Here is a 19,903-nt window from a genome sequence, read left to right as displayed (position 1 = left end):
AAACCCCTCAGGGAGAGAGCTACCTTGGAAGAGTCTGGGGCTGCTACCTGGTGTGGCATAGAAGGGGAATGAGTTTGATATGTGGCCGAGGGAGGCCCTGCTGTTGAACTGGTCAACGGTTTATGTCTAAGAATACAGAGAACGAGGAAAACCTCCTGTTGAGTCACGAGGTTCAGAGTGGACCCCCTTGCTGTCTAAACTCCTTCTCAGTGCAGCTCCTTCAAGGTGCAGCTTGATCCACCCTTAGCGCCAGGCTTGGTCAACAGTTTGTGCCTGAGGATGGAGAGAAATGAAAGGGGTAACGGAAGACCTCCCATTGCGTCAGGAGGTTCAGAGAGGACCCCCTTACTCTCCAGACTCCTTCAGAGAGAACGGTTAGATCCAACCCTAGGCCCAGACTTGGGCAATGCTGGCCTGACTAAGGATTATATGTGTGTGGCTGCTTCTTAGAGCCAACGTTTGCCTGTTTCACCATCCTGCCTATGACTTCCCATGGGACAGATTCGCAAAGTTGCAAAGATAGGTAATTTGTTGAGGCGACAGATGTCACCAGTTCGGAATTGCTGTTGATAAATACACTTACCGCAAAAATGGAGCTCGAGTTAGTAACACAGCGCTTTTGTTAGCAATGTTTTCACGGGTAACACCCCACAGAGTTGGAGGCACAAGCCTTACCAAAGAGGGGGCCCTGTCTGTTGCCTCGTCTAGTGGCTGGAGTTCTCATCCTCAAAATAGAGGATTCTAGGTGCCAGGTTTATACTCATCTGTGCAAGAAAAGTGCACTGTTCAGCCTGTGCTCTCATTCAAGTCAACCCCCACTACGTTCTGCCAACTCACGGTGATTTGATACCCAGCGTCCCACACCTGGGATTTCAGGTTGCTCCAAAGGAGGCAAACAGACTGTGGGAGCGACCTGGCAGGAGTCCCGAGCAGCTACCAGGCACGGCCATGCCTCCTACATCAACACAACATGTTGGGTGCTGCCTTAGAGGAGGCTGGGCCTCTGGTGCGACGCTTGTGCCCTGGGACAGGTGGTGTGTGACCCAGCCCAAGCAGAGAAATGGACTGCGGCACCAAAGGCGCTGGGGTCTGGGAGAGTCTTAACAGGTCTGGTGGGACCATTGGGGTGACACTGGCGTGCTTGCCTGTGACCTTGGCTCACCGATACGGTGTCTTCCTTAACCACAGCTGTCAGCACCTTGCTGCTGAGGATTGCCTGTCCACCGCCTGTTTGGCGCAGGAAATACAGGCTGTTACCCACTCATCCTCACCCCCGAGAGTCCCTCCAAGTCTGGCGTGCGCCCTGGACCCAGCCCAGCGGACCAGGCGTAAGGACGGAACATCACCACGTGCAGCGTGGAGGTGGCAGCAGGAGCCACGGTGCCTAAGGGCTGCCTTCTGGAAGGCCTTTGCTCAGCTGGCGGGGGCCAGGCCCGAAGTGCCTGTCTTGGCTCCGAGGTGACTCCTGCCAGCAGCTGCCTGCCGTGCTCAGGACCCGTAGCCTGGATGCTGTTCCTTTGGTTTGCTGGCAGTGTGGGAAAAGCATTGGAGCATGAGTGGCTCCTTGTGCCCCCCCAAGCCCCGGTGCCCATTGTGTCGCCCCGCCCTGGGTGGGGTGGCTGTGACCTCACAATGTGCAGGGGGCAGGCGTTGCAAAGTGCCATTGTGGTGCGTTGTGCCATCACAGCCACCCCACCCACGGCCACCAGTGTCTCCCAGTGCGGCACTGTGCTGGCACGGGCAGTACTGGGGAGAGACGGGCTCCAAGCAGAGCAGCACTGCCCTGGCACTGGGACGTCGCTTCCCAGCCTCAGAAGGCCATGCGGGGCCTTGCTCTTCCCCTTGCTGAGCGCTTCCCCAGCACAAGCGTCTGCCTGGCCACGGCACGATGGGCCAGCTGAACTGCTGCTTCTCCCGGCGCGAGCCCGCTCCTTCTCTGTGTCACCCAGGCACAGACGGTTCCCAGCAGAGCCGCGTGCCCGGTGCCTGCGACTGCGTCCTTTGCAAGGGTGGCTCTAGTGGCAGCTGGTCGGGTGCCCTCATGTCCCGATGGCACCCTGAGCTCCTCCGCTGCGAGTGCGTGGAGGTGACCTGGCATGAGAGGACAAGGAGGAGACACCTCCTGCTTTTCCAAGACTCACTTGCTGTTGCCAAGCTCAGATAAGAAGAGAAGAGGCCAGTGCTCGCTCTTCCCAACTCCTGCCTCCAACGCCAGCCCTCAGGAGACATCTGGCAAAGCCCTCCCAGGCTTGCCTTCGGTCCAATGGCCGAGAAAGTCCCGGGGAGGCTTCCTCGGTAGGGTCAGAAACCAGCGCTGTAAGAGTCAGGATGTCTCCCCGGCAGCGGGGATGTCGCCGATTTGTGCGACCTGACGCTCTGGGCCGCCCTTCCCAGGGCTCGGCCTGGGCGCAGTGGCTCTCCCAAGGGGGACTATCATAGTGTGCCCCCAGAAGGCAACCTCACCATCAACCTCTGCTCTTCCTGGCTGCAGATGTGGCAGCATCTTCTGACTGAAGCACAGGGTGCACCTCAGTGAGCTGTGGGTGCTGTGCAGTGAGAAGGCGGCGTGCGGGTGTGCAGAAGAAGACGCAGCATTGGGCCTGGACTGCAGCAGTACCCTCATCCTCGTCTGGCCCGGCAGCTTCCGCACGGTCACTTTTGGGTGAGTTGCGGTGACGTGTGGCACAGGCGTTGGGCTGCCTGGCCCAGTGCTCCCCTTCAGACTCCAGCTGGCTCCTCGGGCTCACGTCAGGGGGTGGGGAGGGACAGCAGGGGCACCGCTTTGCTTTTGCAGCGTGACCAGGTTGTGTTTGGATCTGACCCTCTCCCCTCTGGAAACAGCCCGTGCCCGAGGCGTGCACTGTCAAAGGGCTGAGGCCAAGCGTGGGCTGGGTGCGGGGCGTGCGTGTGTGCAGACAGAGTCGACCGATCCCCTTCCGTCCCAGGAAAGCCCAGGTGCAGTTCTGGCAGAGCTGGGCTGTCGTTCCCCGCTCTGGAGAAGCCCCGTGTCTGCAACGGTGCTCCTCAGCTCAGGGTCATCCCAAAGGCTGTAGAGCTGCAGGATCAAAAGGGACTCCTGGAGAGACGAGGCTCGGTGGCGAGCAGACCCTTCTTGGCTTTGACGTTCTTCTTCTGCGCAAAGAGAACAGAAAGACGATTGATCCTACTGCCCCTGCTCGGCCCCTGTCAGTCCCTAAGCTCTCGGGCACAGTGGGAGCCTCTTTTTGGGAAGGCCCAAGAAGAAGGGAGGAACAGCTTTTTGGCTAGGTCTTCCTGGTGTCAGAGTGGCACGAGGTCCCAGGGCTCGGCTCCAGCCCCCTTCCTGGATGATGCGGGGAGGACAGCCCTGCTGTCCATGTACTCCAGCTGCTGGGACTGAGGCACTGCTGCAGGCAGGGAAAGGGGCCCTTAGGGAATGGGGGGAAGCAGAGGCATCAGCCTGATGTCTTCTGCTTCTGCTAGAAGAACACATCACCCCTTGAGAGGTGAACCTGATCCCAGCGGTCGGGGCTTTCCCCTGTGCGGCATGCAGCATTGCACCCAGTTGGTGGCAGCAGGGCGTGACACTTGTTCTTCTCTCTTCTGCAGCTCGCAAGAGATGAAAGAGCTCTGGCTGGACGCCATCCTCAGGTAAGCCCCGCTGGAGAAGCAGACCTCTGGCGTCAGCGTGGCAGTGGGTGGGATGCCGTGGCTGCAGCTGAAAGGCAGCTCGAGAGCTGGGGGAGAGGTACATGTGCTGCTGGGGCAGCTGCGGGGCAGCACTGGCCGGGTTCTCAGCCTTGCCTTGGTAAAGTAAGGCCAAGACGAGCCGGCTGTCACCGCTTGCTCCTTCTGTGCCTGCACTTCTTTTTCGGCCGGTTTGACGCAAATGGTGCGGGACGAGCTGACAGGGGAAAGAGCAAAGCCAGGTTCAGTGACACAGAGCTCTTCCTTTGTCCATTTCCTGTGCGCAGGCAAAGGAGCGGAGCCCAGGAGACGCGAGTGACCGCACTGCCCTTGATGAATCTCCTCGTGATGGTCTTGGGCTTCTGTAAAACTGTAAGTGTCCTCGGTGTTCCAGACGGGTCAGGAGAGGGACTCTGCTTTCTAGCATAGGCCATCAGAGGAGTTTCTCTCACTTGGCCTTTCTTCTCCAGCTGGTGATGTTAACTGACAAGACCATCGGTGCCAGGCAAAAGTAAGCAGTGGCTCCATTTCTCCAACCTTGGCGGTGTGTATGGGTGGGAGAGGCCTTAGAAGAGTAAGCTTTTCCGGGGTGGGAAGCCATCAAGACTCAGGCCCCTTTCTCCCTGATGGCGTTTGGGCAGAAATTGCCAGTGCAGGGGTGGAGAGCACAGACGGGCAGCCTGTGTCCCCTGTGCACCACGCAGATGACTTGTGCTCGGCTGCGGCTTTTCTGGATCACAGAGCAGCCGAGAAGGGTGCTGGGGCGGTGTCCTGTGGGGCAGGTCCCGAGGCCAGTGTCACCCCAAAGGGGGCAGCACAAGCCTTTGGAGCAAACAGCCCTGTGGGGCACAGAGCCCACCACTCCCTCCTCAGGGTCAGGGCCCCAAACTGCAAGTTCGTGGGGTTAAGGGCGATCGTCATCATTGACCTTTGGGGAGAAGGAGCACCACTGAGATACGGAAAGGAACCTGGGAAGGATTTTTTTTTCCTCCCGCCTGTGTAGGTGAGCCCACATCAGGGTCCTCAGACTCAAAGGCACAGAGAAGTCCAGGGGACAGACCTGGCCACGCAGCCAGCACAGGTGCAGCTGGAGTCAAAAGCGCTGAAGCCCGAGGATGGCAGAGAGCACGCCTATGTGCAGACAGGTAGCATGCTGTGATGGTTTTCATGTCCATTTCAGCTACAGTGACAACATCTGCCATGAGTCCCTCCCGAGGAGGGCAGCAGGGGTTGCGGAGCACACGGCATCAGAGGGCCAACAGATCCAAACAATGTCCCTCTTCAGCTGGGGTGTAGGTTTTGGCCGGTTTACTTCACAGGAGTCCTTCTGCTGCACATTCTTGGCACGTAGTTTGTCCTGCTGAATCATTGGGCAGAGTCACGACTTTTAAAGCTCAACCAAGCCCAACACGTGTCATCCCTCATGCCTTTGCTTTCCAGAGCTGTGTTCAGATGAGCTTGGGCACCGCGGCGTAAAGGTGGAGATGGTACGTCAGGCAGACGTGCCTCTCGAGCGACCACCCTCTTTGCTCTCCGGCCTGGCAGAAAGAGGAGGAGCCACGGCTGGGCAAGCCAAAGAAGGAGAGCCCACCACTGTCAGGAACATCGTGAGGAGGTTTGAAAGCCTCACTATCTCCAACACGGCCACCCCAGCGGGGGCTCCTGCGGGCAGCAACATGCCCCCAAGCAGCAACATCCTCCTCAACCACTCTGCTGAGCCCACCACCGTCAGGGACATGGTGAGGAGTTTGAAAGCCTCAAGATGTCTGACATGGCCACCCCAGTGGGGCCTCCTGTGGGCAGCAACATGCCCCCAAGCAGCGACATCCTCCTCAGCCACTCTGCTGAGCCCACCACTGTTGGGAGGGAGACCTGGGAGCTGTGCTGCAACATGGGGACGGACCTGCCCCCACCGCAGCCTGGAACGTCCCAGCCTCGTGGGCTAGAAAAGCAGGCGAAGAAGCGATGGAAGAGCCCCTCGCCACGGAAGAGTCCCTCGCCACGGAGGAGCCCCTCGCCAAACTGACGCAGAAATCACAAGATTCTGGTAGCCAGATGTCATCTGACAAGGGAAAATTAGAGCCACAGCAGGGCTGAGGTGGCCGTGGCGGGGGACAGGTTATGGTGGTAAGTGGCGTGCTGTTATATTAGAGGAGATTTCATGACACTTCTGCTCTGTTGCCATTAAATGCCATTTCTCCAGAACGGCTCCGTGCCTGTGTGGGAGGGCGAGGGACTGCAGGGGGCACTGGGAAAGGGCACCCAAGGGGTGCAAAAGCCCTGCTCGGCCCCAAATCAGAGGCCGCCAGCCTGAAGGGCAGCAAGTCAGGGGCACGCAATGGCTGGGGGTGACTCCCCTATCCCCTTCCCTTCCCCAGGGGAAGGAGCCCTTTGGCACGGGAGCCAGGACAGACACAGCCAGACCCAGAAAGCAGCACGCAGCACCTGGGACAGGGACAGACCTTGGGGGGCCATGGCGGGGGAGGGGGGGTGGGGGATGGACAAGCACAACAACAAGGGTTGCCAGACCTTCGTCTTGAGCATGAGCAGTGTCCCCGCCAGCGGGGACAAGCTCTGTGCAAAGGCCTCAAAGTCTCAAGACAACCGCGCCCTTCCTCAGGTCCCACCACGCTTGGCTCTGGAGCCCGCCTTTGCCTCGCTGCCACAGCAAAAGAACTCCAAATCAATCCAAAGCCTTTCTGGGTCTGGCTTGTTCCAGGTGCAGGGTGAGGCCCCCGTCGGGGCAGTCCCCCAGCACCGGGGATTTTTGGTTAAGGGATGATGTCTCTGAACGCAGCCTGCAGGGACCGTTGGCAGAAGCAGTGAATGCAGTCCTCGGGCTGGCTTGAGGACTGTTCAGTGCTTCCCATGCCACCCTCCCTGGCTGAGAAGGAAACAGAAAAGTCTGCAGGAAGCTACTGGTGATGAGGCCAATCTCATGTGCTGACCTTGACCTGAAACTGCCGTTACAACACCCCAAGGGAACAGCTCAGCTTAAAGCAGTGGAAACTATGACCAGAATGGTTTTCCCTGTCAGAAAACACTTAAAGAGCTCCCAGGAGCAAAATGGGATAATCCTTCTGTGGGTGGGATCTGCACAGCCTGCTGCACCACCACCTCTCATGGTGCTGTGACCTCAGTGTTCCCAACATCTGAGGGACGGAACCCAGTCCAGTGATTGTCTCGTTGTGCGCAGTGTTTGTTCCAACAAAGGGCATTTTAAATGACTGTAACAGGTTTGTGTGTGTGTGTTTTGGTAGCAGGGGTTACAGGGGTGGCTTCTGTACGAAGCTGCTAGAAGTTTCCCCTATGGCAGATATAGCCAATGCCAACCGGCGGTAAGATGGACCCGCCGCTGGCCAAGGCCGAGCCCATCAGCGATGGTGGCAGCGCCTCGGGGAGAGCGTGTTTAAGAGAGGGAAAAAGGCGATTGCGCAGCAGGAATTGGAGCAAGTGAGGAGTGAGAGTATGGGAGAGAAACATTCTGCAGACACCAAGGTCAGTGAAGAAGGAGGGGGAGGAGATGTTTCAGGTGCCAGAGCAGCGTTTCTCCTGCGGCCTGTGGTGAAGACCACGGTGAGGCAGGCTGTCCCCCTGTAGCCCATGGGCAGTGGAGCAGATGACTGCCTACACCCCGTGGAGGACCCCAGGCCAGAGTAGGTGGATGCCTGAAGGAGGCTGTGACCCCGTGGGAAGCCTGCACCGGAGCAGGCTCCTGGCAGGACCTGTGGCCCGTGGAGAGAGAGACGCCCACGTTGGAGCAGGTTTGCTGCTGGTGACCCTGTGAGGAGGGCTCACGCTGGAGCGGTTGGTTCCTGAAGGACAGCACCCCATGGAGGAGACCCACGTTGGAGCAGTTCATGAAGAACTGAACCCGTGGGAGGACTCACACTGGAGAAGTCATGGAGGACTTTCTCCCGTGAGACTGGAACCCACATTGGAGCAGGGGAAACGTGTGAGGAGTCCTCCCCTGGAGGAGGAAGGAGCAGCAGAAAACAACAGAGTGATGAACTGACCACAACCTCCATTCCCTGTTTCCCCCTGCGCCACTCGGCGCGGAGGAGGGAGAGAAATCGGGATCAAAGTTAAGCCCAGGAAAGGAGGGAAGGGTGGGGGGAAGATGTTTTAAGATTTGGTTTTATTTCTCATTACCCCTCTCTGAGTTAATTGGTAATAAATTACATTTTCCTGGAGTCAAGTCTGTTTTGCCCATGATGGTAAATGCCGAGTGATGTCCCTGTCCTGATCTCAACCCCACAAGCCTGTTGTTATGTTTTTTTCCCTCTCCCCTGTCCAGTTAAGGAGGGGGAGTGATAGAGTGGCTTTGGTGGGCAAGTGGCATTTTGGCCAGGGTCAACCCACCACACCAGTCCATCCACAGTTTGGCCACAAATACCCCTGCTCACCCTGCTCCACCGGTCACAGCGGGGGTACAGAGCTGGCTCTGAAGCCTGTGGCCAGAGCCCTGATGGGACCCAGGAGGATGAAGGCTGCTCCAGCCTCCCTGTGACTGCTGGCACAGCCCGAAAGCTGCTGCGTTTTCCAGTTCTCATCTGTAAGGAAACTGTTGACAGGAGTGACAGGCCTTGCCATGGCCCAGTTACCCCCATTGGCCATCCCCATGGCCACCACAGGGTTCCGGAATGTCTGTCTGTCACAGCCGGGGCGTTTGTGACGTCATGGCATGAGCTGGACTCATCTGCCCGCACGGCTGCCCCCCAACTCAGTGGTGTGTTTGCCACAGGCAGCGGAGGACCGAGACCTGGGGCTCTTCAGCCTGAAGAAGAAAAGACTGAGAGAGGACCTCATCAACGCTTGGAAATATCTCAAGGGTGGGTGTCAAGGGGATGGGGCCGGGCTCTTTTCGGTGGTGCCCAGTGACCGGGCAAGGGGCAACGGGCAAAAAACTGGAGCAGAAGAAGTTCAACCTGAACGTTAAGGGTGACAAGAGCACTGGAACAGGCTGCCCAGGGAGGTTGTGGAGTCTCCTTCCCTGGAGACACTCAAAACGCTGCCTGGACACACTCCTGTGCAACCTGCTGTAAGGAGGTTTAGCAGGGAGGGTTGGACTAGATGATCTCCAGTGGTCCCTTCCAACCCCCACCATGGTCTGATTCTGTGACAGCCTGCGACTGCACCAGCGCCGCCCCATCTCTGTTGCTGTGATGCAGCTGAGGTCTGGACGTCGCAAGAAGTCACCGTCCCCCCCTGTGGGACCTCCCCCGAGCAAAAGGAAGCGCCGGGCTCGCGCGGAAAAAGGTGAGTGCAAAGCATCCCCCCTCCCCGGGCGGCTAGGGCCCGTAGAAGAGCGGCCGTCCCTCCTTCGCAGGGCAGCGGGGGCCAACAGCCCAACCCATGCCGGGCCTTTGGCAGTGGGGTTGGGAAACGGGAGCTGCGACATGTGCGGGGCGCCGGTCCCAGGGGTTGCTCGGCTGGAGGTGTTGCAAATCTGGAGAAGAAAAACTTCTCCACACACAGACCAGTAGAGACGTCGTTTATTAACGATGCGCAGCAGGGATGTGGGATCCTTCCCCAAGATGGCCGCCTGCACGTTGCAATCAACAAGTATTTATATATTCAATTCGTACATATTCAGTCATCATTGATATGTATCAATGATATATCAGTGAAATATCATCAATGCATATTCATTATCATCCTCTCGATGATTGGTTCTTCTTCTCTCGCTCCTGATGCAAATTAGCGCGCAGCCTCTGTCGTAGTCTTCTACTGTTCCCTTGTGAGTAGGGGGTATCATTTGGGTAGGTGGCCCATGAGTCGGAGGTCTCGACCGCTCCTCAAATTGACCATGTTTGGTCAAGAAACATGTCCTTGGTCAAGGAACATGTCCTTGGCTCGTAGGCTCTTGGCTCGTACCTGCTTTCCTCATGATTCAAAGATTATACACAATGGGCACCATCATAAATCCTGTCCAGCAGACATCTTGGACTACAACACACTGTCCTTGTTTCTAACCACTAACAGATCATGGGTTAATGAATACCTTAGCTCTGGGACTTTACAGGGGTATGCTAGCAGCATTGGCAATACAGATTTTATTTTATATTTGATCGTTTATCCCATTTGAGACTTATTTTCCCAAAGTAATCATTAGTTTCTCCTATTAATATCCACTAATTAGAATTCTTGATATTCAAATCAAGATGGGAACAGTAAAGGGATTTCTAAGCAGTATCCTAAAATCCTAAATTTGGGATTTTTTTAGGCAGAGGCACCGCACTGGCTTTGGCTGCCGCCGCTGCTCCTTGTGCAGCCGCTGAAGGGTTTGCTTTGCCATTTCAGTGAGTCCCCGGCGGAGGCTGGAGCGGCCGCAGCAGCACGAGGAGCCTGGAGAAGGGCCGAGCAACCAGAGCAGCCCTCCGCAGCCGTCGCCACGTCAGCAGGTGCGAGACCCCCCTGGCCGGGGGTGTCATCTCCCTCCGCTGACAGGGACATCAACCTGACAGCTCCTCAGCGCGGTTTTGGCTGAGCTTGGGAAGACCCCGGTGAGCGCCGCGACACCTCGCTCGGCGGCAGACACCTATTCACACACTCTCCTCTTTGTGTTCTTCCACCAGTTCTCGTCCCAGTACTGCTGCTTCTCCACATTCGTGCTTCCTGGGCCTCACGCCAGCTCCAACGTGGAGAACGGCGGGAAGAGTACGTGCGGGCTTCATTTTGACTCACAACCTGTTGGAAGAACATTTGTGGGTGACACGGAGCAGGACAGATTTTGGGCAAGGCTGGGGGAACGTCGTTGAACTGCCCGGAAACATCCTGCTGGCTTTGTGGCCAGAGCTGGCAGAGTGTTTGGGGGTGGCTTTGAGGACAAAAGAGGACGGGTTTACCGCGTTAGTGCGTGGTTACAAAACCTGCCACGTGAGTCCTGGTTTAGGAGCGTTAGAAGAAGACATTCTTCTTTTTTAAAGTCTCCTGTTAAAACCTTAGGCCTGTTAGGAGCCATGGGAATTTATGATTAAGGATGTTTTTCCCCTCCTTGCTGTACCTCACTAAGTTTGAGCAAAGAGAATCCATCACCCAACAGAATTTTCAAGCTGTCAGACTAACGCTACGTAGTTTTGAGTTGGTGTTGATTTAAGAGCGCTTATAAGCCCAAACAAACAAAATTGCCTTTAGGAAACATTTTCGTTCGTACTCGGTATTGTAAAACCTTGTCTTCTTGTTCTTTTTTTTTTCTGATTAAATTCTGAAATCTCCATGCGAGCAGGTCTATTTGTCAGGACTGGTTATCCTGAAATCTGTGGCTCAAAAAACAAGTTTCCAGGAGATGTTAGAATCTCCTTTTTTGTTTCAGAAGAAATTTTAGAAAAAGGAATTATAAACCTGTGTGTTATGTACTCTTTGGACGATCCTATTTTTCCTAACCTTACATTCTTCCTCATTTCTGCAGTAATGATGCCACTGTCTGCTTTGGATCAACTCAGTAAGTGAATATTTTATTTGCATGAGCAAAGGCTTAAGCAAATACCACAGTATTTTAGTTACCTACTAAACTCTGACTTAAACAGAGACTATGAGACTAATTAGTTCAAAAAATGTGTTATGGAACTATTTTGTCTGTCAGAATTCATGGGGATTGTCTGTCTTCAAGTACAGACATCTGAAGTGTTGGGCTACCCGAGGCATGAATCGGCCTTAGTAACTATTAAGAGCTCAATACAACGGTTACCATTCATGTAGTAAATTCTTAATCATAACCTGCTGGTGCTTGACGCCCTTGTCCGGAACCAATTTTGTTTTGAAAACAGAATTTGTGATAATTAACTTTGAAATGGGAAAAAAAGATAACCAAATCAATAGTATAAATGGTTTTATTGGCCTTTTTAATCAAGGAGGTTTTTCCCCCCCCTCCAGTTCTAACCTGAATAGAATTTCCTTGAGGAAACAGTTTAGGCGGGATTTGATTTTCAAAGAGGCGGGGCCTGTTAAAGCCCATGAGGTAGGAGGTAACTGATAATAGCACAAGGACAGAAGAGCAACAGATTCCTCTGCTAACACCCACTGCCTGCTTATCTCTGAGCTTGGGGAAACGCTGGAGAGGCATTTAGAGCTCTCGGTGCGATGACAGCATTCGTGCGTCCGCGTTCTCTCCAGGGTTCATAGTCTTGAGGAGCTGCAATGATGGCAGGAGGGGAATCCTCTGCTGTAGCCTGGCCCGTTCACTGGCTCATGTTCAATCTCCAAATTCAAACTTCAGGAACGCAGTAGTGGCTTGTCAACAAGTAACGTTTTTGTCTCCTTTCTCCCCAGTCCAACTTGACATCCCCTGCCCGATGCTGTTCCGGCTCACAAACACCAAGGCGGACCGAGCGACGCACTGTGGAGTGTTGGGATTTGAGGCTGAGGAGAGTGTCTGCTACCTTCCGCCCTGGGTGAGTTGTCTCCCGTGTCCAAACCCGAAGAGCAGGTCAAATGAGTTGCCAGTTTGGTATTAAAGAGGTGGGAGGTGTCCTGGCCAGGCCTGTCTTCGCTAGTCACGTTCACAGCTTTCAGCCAGGTTTCCTTCCCCCAGTTTAACTCCGTAAGTGAAGCAGACTGCTTCTGAAGGCCGTTATTCCTGAAAAGAAAACTTGGCCGACTGGTGCGTTTCAGGGGAGGCGGTGGCCCCAGCGAAAATAAGGAAAGAGATCTCGTTGATCGTGGTTTGTGTCCTTGTTTTCACTCTCGCAGATGATGCAGAACTTGTTGCTGGAAGAGGGAGGCCTGGTACAAGTGGAGAGCGTCCGTCTTCCCGTGGGTACTTCCACCACATTTCAGCCCCAGAGCCCAGATTTTCTTTCCATCACCAGCGTCAAAGCTGTGTATCCTTCCTACCGGCTACGGAGTGGGGCACAAGTTTTCTCCTGAATGGAAGGACGAGGCAGAGCTCGCTCTTCAGGCGTGGCTCACACTCCTCCAGTAACTCCTGGAAGGATGGAGGGCTTACGTACAGAGATGACGCCAACTGCTGGCACAAAGCGTCACCTGGAGGGCAGAAGCGTGAATCTTGAAAGTCCAATGGGTTTGAGTGTTCTCTAGAAAAACTTAAACACCCTAAGGTTTACTAAAAGGTTCTAAACCACCTTTGAGGGACCAAGGATCAGGGTTTTAATGACACAGTAGCTTTAAAGCTTTGGTGTTGCATCGAAGACAAACGTTTCATCTTAACATCCTCCCAAGATTAGAAAACGCCTTGAGAAACTACCCTTGTCTCACTACGGGGGATGTTATTGCCATCAAGTACAACGAAAAGGTACAGTATATTAGATATAGACACCGTACAGTCAGTTGTGACTGCACAAGTACCCCGGCTACATCTTGAGAAGCGATTCTATGGGTGAGTGTTGTGCCCACTGGATCCGTTGGGGCTGCAGACTCAGCTCAGCTCTTCGATGTCGATGCTAAAACAATCAACACAGATGATGTTTAGGCCGGTTGTTGACTCATGAGAAAACACACATTTGTGCTGCTGATGTTCTTACAAGCTCTTTTTCACTTTTATCCTACATTTGTAATTTGCTTTCAAAAACACAGATTAAGGTACAGTCAGAGCGCAGCAAGGTACAGTAAAAGGCGGGTTCCCTCATTCCACCATAAAGTAATCTTTTGTCTAGGGTAAAAAAATCTTTGCTGTCATGTTCTGTGGAGGTCCTGTAGTATCCAGTCCTCGAGTAAGGGGAGCACTTCCTTCAATTTTCTTGAAGCTGTCCGAAGGGAAAGGTTTTGCCATGCTTTTCTTCTACAAGCTGAGCTCTTTCATGGGCCGTCTTGAAATATTCACTGCTCTTTCAGATCTATGAGCTTCAGGTGATGGAGACCAAACCAGAGAAGGCCGTGTCCATCACAGACTGTGATCTCGAGGTAAGTTCAAGCTGACATGGAAAGCCTGTGTCCTCCCCAAAGGAGAGGGCATCTTAGTCAGTGACAGCATCGCCCACCGGGCACCTCTGAGGACGGGGCAGGAAAGGTCAAGTCAGATGGGACGGGGAAGAGGACTCGTTTGAGAGAACCCCGTGTGCCTTTGTGACCACGGCTGTGGTCCTGAGCTGCACTTCATGTCCCCTCAGGTGACTGTCATGCCTCGGGGGCCGTGTTTGTCCTCAAGGTGTTTTAGAATCTGAGTTTGATAGAGCAGCCTTTTCTTGGTTCAAAGAATTGCGGGGTGCTGGTTCACGGCTCTGTCCCACTTCTGTGCTAAGGCTCATTCCTGGGAGGTTTAGTCTTTTCACTTTTAAGTTAAAATATTTAACAGGCAGACGTCAGTTCTTTCTTGATCAAAACAGAGTGATAGTTGGTGGAGTTTGGAGAAACAGTGCTCTAAACCTTACAATCCAAAGAAAAATATCGTTCATGCTTATTTTCACGCTGCTTCTATAAACAGGTGGATTTTGTTGCTCCCGTGGGGCCCAAAGAACCAGAGGGAAGCGCACAACAGGAAGAGACCACAGTAAGTTAAGCTTCTGCTCTCCACAAACGCATCCTCTAGACAACCAGCCTTGCTTGTGAGGGAACGGGGAGCTCCAACATCGTTTATTTTTGCCTGAAACGATTTCTTAAGGCTGACCTTTCCTTACCGGATGCTTTTTCCTGTGTTACTGAGGAGGTGGTTGTGTACCAACAGCTGATTTCAGAAAGATAATTATTCTAATTTTGCACAGAATTATTCTAAAGTTTTATTTGGTCAGAAACACGTGGAACTGTTCTTGTGTGTTCTGCACATCGCACCAGGAACACGAGGAAGTCACTTTTTTCCCCTCACAGGACGCTGAAGGAAACTCCAGCAGACATGCAAGTGATGCAGGCTTTCACGTAAGTCCCCCATCTCTGCCGTTTTCCCATGATGTGCAAGGGTGAGGGAAAGCTGCTCCAAACAACTGCGAAATACTCGTAGAAACTGCAAAGTACTCATACAAATACTTGATCTTAGAGGGGCTCCTCGCTTCGCTGGCGAGTCTCTGCCCGTGTTTTGTTTTGCTCACGGCCAGGAAGGGCACGACTTGCTGTCGTTTGAGGGGCAGGCGAGAACCAGGCGATGGAAACATCCACACCCCCAGGGGTCAGCGGCTTCTTTGACACGCCAGAAAGAAAACTGCTGAACCAAAGAATTGAATAAAATGGATAGCAAGCTTTTACAGAATAGAGCAGCCCTGTGCAGCTTGCTTTCAATTAAATTAAACCTCGTTCTGTGCACACAGGCATTCTCCGGTCCTGGGTACAGGCTGGACAGCAAGAAGGAAGGTGTTGAGCCATCAGCAGCTGAACCAGGAGCCGTTCGAAGGTTGGTCCATCTCGTTCCCTTGTCAGCAAGCGAAGGTTCAGCATTTGAGTGGAGGTTTTCCCTTTTTTTTCCTGCTCCTGCAATATAAACAAGGTGTTTTCCTCCTAATTTGGCGTTTAGAAAAGCAAGTCTGGTCTTCTAGACTTGACTGTGACATCCCTGACTGCTGAAGGTGCAGATCCTAAGTCGACGTTGCCAAAACTCTCTCAGTCAACTCCGGTTCTGGGGAAGACACGTGGGGAGAGGCAGCAGGCTCGCCGAGTCTGGTGGGCTGGAGGGAGCCCTGCCCGTTTCCCAAAGCGAAACGTGGTGTCACGGGAAATCTTGAACCCTGGTGGAAAAGCACGTCCGTGGCCCTGTGGAGACCACAGGCAACGTGGAAACCAAGCTTCTACAGCAGGTCCAGGAGCTGATGATTTCCTCCGTGCCATGTATGCCTCCCTTTAGGAAATAATTCCATAGTTTCCATCTAGAATTACTTGGGGATGAAAATTCGCAGCCAGCGATGGTACAATTCTGACTGACACAGAATAGGCCTCGCTTCGTTCAGGTGGATGGGAGGTACAAAATTTCTCCTTTCATCGTACTTTTATGCTGCTTTTCCAGAGGAATCCCCAACCGCGACTTCAAGATCGGCAAAATCACCTTCAACAGAAACTCACACCCGCCGGTTCAGAAAGACCAAGAGGTAAATTGAGTTGGATCCCTCCCAGTTTTGCACAGAATTAGGACATGAGGACTATTGCCCGCGTTTGTGGTTCCTCTCTCCACACTTGGTTTTTCACAGCACCCTTCTCTTAAAAAGTGGGAGTAGTCACCAAGTGACTGGAGTGAGGTGAAAGCCACCTCCGGTGTCCTTGCTTGCTAATGGAAACCTCTTTCACGTGGCTGAAATGTCACCAAAACGCTCGTCTTTTAGTTTCGGGGAGAAAGCAGTGATTACCCAGATTAAGGACGTGAAATGTCTCCGGTCAGTGGCTGCTCTGATGGAACAATTGTTCCTTCCAATGGTCGCTCAGCGTTCATCCTGCCCCAGCAGCGAGCACAGAGGTAACCATCTTCCTTCCCCTCTTTCCTTTTTCCAGGAGAAATCCGGCAGCCACTTTACCCCCTTTATGGGAGAAGGCCATTCTCTGGAAGAAACGGGAGGAAAGCCCTGACTTGTGGCACCTTCGGTCAGTCAGGAAGAACAATTGCAGCGTGTGGATTGTTGCAGTTGAGAGGAGAGACTGTTTTTTGGCAACACAGGCACCCTTTCCCTGCTTATTCGCTTCACACTGAACCCCGGCGCTGTCAAACCGTCGGAATTTTCAGTGGAGAATGAAGTTCTGGGAATTCTGAAAAATTCTTTGCGTGTGTTTTTCAAGAGAGAGAGCAGCTCTCAGCCAAACCTGAGCAGCAACCCCAACGAGTTCTACCTTCCCCAACAGGGCGACGTCCTCCTCTCTTAGCCCCTGAGCGATGACAGTCTCGGGTAGCTCTACGCTGGATATTTTCCTCCCTTTCTCTCTGTTTTGCCACAATTTCTGGGAAGCTTTCTGGGTAGGAGTCAAGTCAGGAACGACCTGTGGAAGGAGCCAGCGTTGGTGGGCGAGAAGCTGTGGGAACACCACGGTGAGGAGGCCTTGCAGGAGGGTATAAATGAGTTTGGGATGAAAGAAAGCGGCTCAGTGGGGGATAAAAAGAGGTTTGTTGCTAATTATAGTATCTCGGGGGGGTACAAGGGGGTGTCCCTGTGGAGTAAAGGGGTCTTGGGCTCAGCTTTCCCCTCAGATGGGTCCGTGCCTCAGTGGCTACTGGGCACGTCCACCAGGAGGGTTTTTGGGAGCGTCAGACCCAGGGGTCTGGAGCGGCTGGTCCTGGGGGGCCATGGGAAGGCCCCACGCTGCCTGGCGACCGGCACTGGGGGTTACTGGTCCTGGGGAGCCATCGGAAGGCCCCACGCTGCCTGGCTACCGGCACTGGGGTTCACTGGTCCTGGTGAGCCGCAGCAAGGCCATGTTTGCACCAGGAGAGGGCCCAGTTTGTACCGGGAGGGGACCCAGTTTGTACCGGGACAGGGCCCAGTCTGTACTGGGAGGGGATCTGGTTTGTACTGTGACAGGGCCCAGTTTGTACTGGGAGGTGATCAGGGGGTCCAGGTTATACTGGGACATGGCCCAGTCTGTACTGGGAGAGTGACAAGTTTCTTCCATTTTGTACTGGGAAGGGGCCCAGTCTGTACCAGGAGGGGATCCAGTTTGTACCAGGACATAGTCCAACCTGTACTGTGAGGGGATGACTCTGTACTGGGAGGGGAGCCAGTTTGAACTGAGGCAGGGCCCAGTCTGTACTGGTAGGGGATGCAGTTTGAACTGGGATAGGGCCCAGTCTGTCCTAAGAGGGAATCCAGTTTGTACTGGGACAGGGCCCGGTCTGTACTGGGAGGGGATCCAGTTTGTACCAGGACTGGGCCAGTCTGTACTGGGAGGGGATCCAGTTTCTACCAGGATTGGGCCCAGTGTGTACTGGGAAAGGATCCAATTTGTACTAGGAGTCCACCCAGTCTTTACTGGAAGGAGATCTTGTTTCTACTGGGACAGGGCCCATTCTGTACAGGGAGGGGATCCAGTTTGTACTGGGAGTCCACCCAGTCTGTACTGGGAGGGGATCCGGTTTGTACTGTGCAGGGCCCAGTCTGTATTGGGAGGGGATCTAGTTTGTACTGGGATGGGGCCCAGTCTGTACTGGGAGGGGATCAGGGGATCCAGGCTGTACTGGGACATGGCCCAGTCTGTACCAGGAGGGGATCCAGTTTGTACCAGGACATAGTCCAATCTGTATTGGGAGGGGATCCAGTCTATACTGGGAGGGGATTCAGTTTGCACCAGTACAGGGCCCAGTTTGTACTGGAAGGGGATCCAGTTTGTACTGGGATGGGGCCCAGGCTGTACTGGGAGGGGATCCAGATTGGACCAGGACAGGGCCCAGTCTGTACTGGGAGGGAATCAGGGGATCCAGGTTGTACTGGGACATGTCCCAGTCTGTACTGGCAGGGGATCAAGTTTGTAGTAGGAGTCCACAATCTCTGTACTAGAAGGGGATCTGGTTCTTAGTAACAGGGCCCAGTCTGTACTGGGACTGGGCTCAGTTTGTACTGGGAGGGGATCCAGTTTGTACTGTGAGTCCACCAAGTCTTTACTGCAAAGGCATCTGGTTTGTACTGTAAGAGGGCCCAGTGTGTACTGGGAGGGGACCCATTTTGTACTGGTGATCTGCGACAGAACACCACCATCCCAGTGGCTTGTGCAGCAGGTCTGTTTATCACAGCTCAGCAGCGCTGGGTGCAGCGAGGGTCCGGTGCCCTAAGGATGCTGCACCCCGCGCCGCGGGAATTGCCTCCTATTTAAAGCCACAAAACTGACATATTTTACATATTTATTACTCTGTCCCACTTCGGATGTAAATTACACCTCCTCTCCTTGCACAGGCACAGTCTTCCCCTTCGGGGGTCTTTTGGTGGTCTTGGGGAGGAAGTAAGAGTTCCTCGATTGTCTTCATCATGATTGTCCTTTTGAACCCATCCTCCAGAGTGCGCAGTTCAGGGGCAGCTGGGCAGTGTCTCCCCCCGCGCCCACAGCTCAAGGCAACATCCCCCTCTGTGGTCACGGTCTGTGGCACAAATACGATTCCTCCCCCATCCCCATCTCCCCTAAAACAATGAAGCAGGCCTTCGAGTGACAAAGACCCCGACTTGAGCCCTGCCAAGGGCAGGGGGTTACACTCTTGTTTACCAAAGACGAGGCTAGTGAGCTAATATTGCAGAGACTAAAGCACATCACATATTTCAAAAAGAATATTTTCAGATATTTTCTACTTTCCCATATCAGTTGAAGCTACTATGAACTTAGTATATTGGAAATTTCAAGTCTTTCATGAAATCTGGCTGAAATCACTCGCTGGATTCACAAGTTCTTAAGGAAGGACAGCCAGACAAGCTCTGTTTCCCATGGCTGGAAACTTACCCAAGTCCAGCACCAGAGATGGACATGCCCAGAGTGTATCCTAGACTGAGAGACGGGAGATACTTGTATTGATGTCTTTCAGGCCGCCTGATCATCTCGTTGTATGCTCTGGTGGTCGCTTCTGAATTGTGTCCACTTTTCAGGCTTAAAAACAGTGCCTTGCTCTGAGTATCAACATGCAATACCTACTGGAACATAAAGACTCTATTTTCCAAAATGAAAAATATCATCAGAAGCAGGCACAAAAGTATTAATTCAATAAATAAGACTTACATTAATTCACACCTGAAAAAATATCCTCCCCTCTTCTCTTCTACATAATTTTCAAAGGAAAGGAAACCCTCAAAGCTCTTTCTAAGAGTCCCAAAAGAAACTCCAAGGAAATAAATATTATTTACTTTGCATATCCTGCAAGACAGTAAGCAACCTCCCAAAGAGGGTCCACAGACCCTTTTCAGTATCACGAATTTCCCTTGCCGAGACAAAAGAAAAATATATCTATGAAGAACTACTACGGTTTTAAAACGCCGTGAGAGTCAGACCATTGATGCCTGTCCCTGTCACCATACACAAGGGAGCACCCCGGTTTTTGTGTCCTTCACCAGTTTTATAGCACGCTCCAGCGTTTCTCTGGCTTTGTGCACAGGGTTATCCCCAATCTACAAAGTTAAAAATAAACTGAAAATCTTTACTGTTAAACCCAGTAGTAGCTCTTGGTAAACACAGTCCAGCCTTGCTTATGAAAATTACTATATTGAGGCAATATATTTTATTTAAGGGTTTAATGCATATAATAAATAAAAAGTTGCTTACATTACCCTAAAATAGCATGAATTAACGGAAGAGTGATCACAAATTACTAAGAATTAAAATAAAGGAAAATTTGGTTTAAACTTCTTTAGCATGTTAGAAGGGTAAGGAGGACGACAAGACTGCTTAGGATCATTTGATCTAG

General features: G+C 53.1%; 1 protein-coding gene across 1 annotated transcript; it reads left to right on the top strand.

Annotated features, from left to right (window-relative positions):
* Positions 1-7,009: 7,009 nt before the first annotated feature.
* Positions 7,010-16,104, top strand: LOC147412667 (ubiquitin recognition factor in ER-associated degradation protein 1-like). Its single transcript, XM_086481137.1, has 14 exons — positions 7,010-7,119; positions 8,792-8,925; positions 9,970-10,070; positions 10,134-10,326; positions 11,078-11,110; positions 11,938-12,059; positions 12,358-12,488; positions 12,847-12,919; positions 13,459-13,527; positions 14,048-14,113; positions 14,428-14,475; positions 14,862-14,944; positions 15,551-15,632; positions 16,030-16,104. Exons 1-14 carry the CDS (start codon positions 7,010-7,012, stop codon positions 16,102-16,104), a joined length of 1,320 nt encoding a protein of 439 aa, XP_086337263.1.
* Positions 16,105-19,903: the final 3,799 nt, after the last annotated feature.

The sequence above is a fragment of the Leptosomus discolor genome, unplaced genomic scaffold, assembly GCF_034619465.1.
Source record: "Leptosomus discolor isolate bLepDis1 unplaced genomic scaffold, bLepDis1.hap2 HAP2_SCAFFOLD_45, whole genome shotgun sequence".
NCBI lineage: Eukaryota > Metazoa > Chordata > Aves > Leptosomiformes > Leptosomidae > Leptosomus > Leptosomus discolor.
The sequence above is the reverse complement of the archived record's forward strand: the minus strand, read 5'-3'. Positions and strand labels throughout refer to the sequence as shown.

Excerpts from the sequence above, each read along its gene's own strand:
- LOC147412667 (XM_086481137.1), top strand. The coding sequence starts at position 7,010 with ATGGACCCGCCGCTGGCCAAGGCCGAGCCCATCAGCGATGGTGGCAGC. Across the intron at positions 14,114-14,427 it reads CACAACAGGAAGAGACCACA|GACGCTGAAGGAAACTCCAG; the intron begins GTAAGTTAAGCT and ends TTCCCCTCACAG. Across the intron at positions 15,633-16,029 it reads CGGTTCAGAAAGACCAAGAG|GAGAAATCCGGCAGCCACTT; the intron begins GTAAATTGAGTT and ends TCCTTTTTCCAG.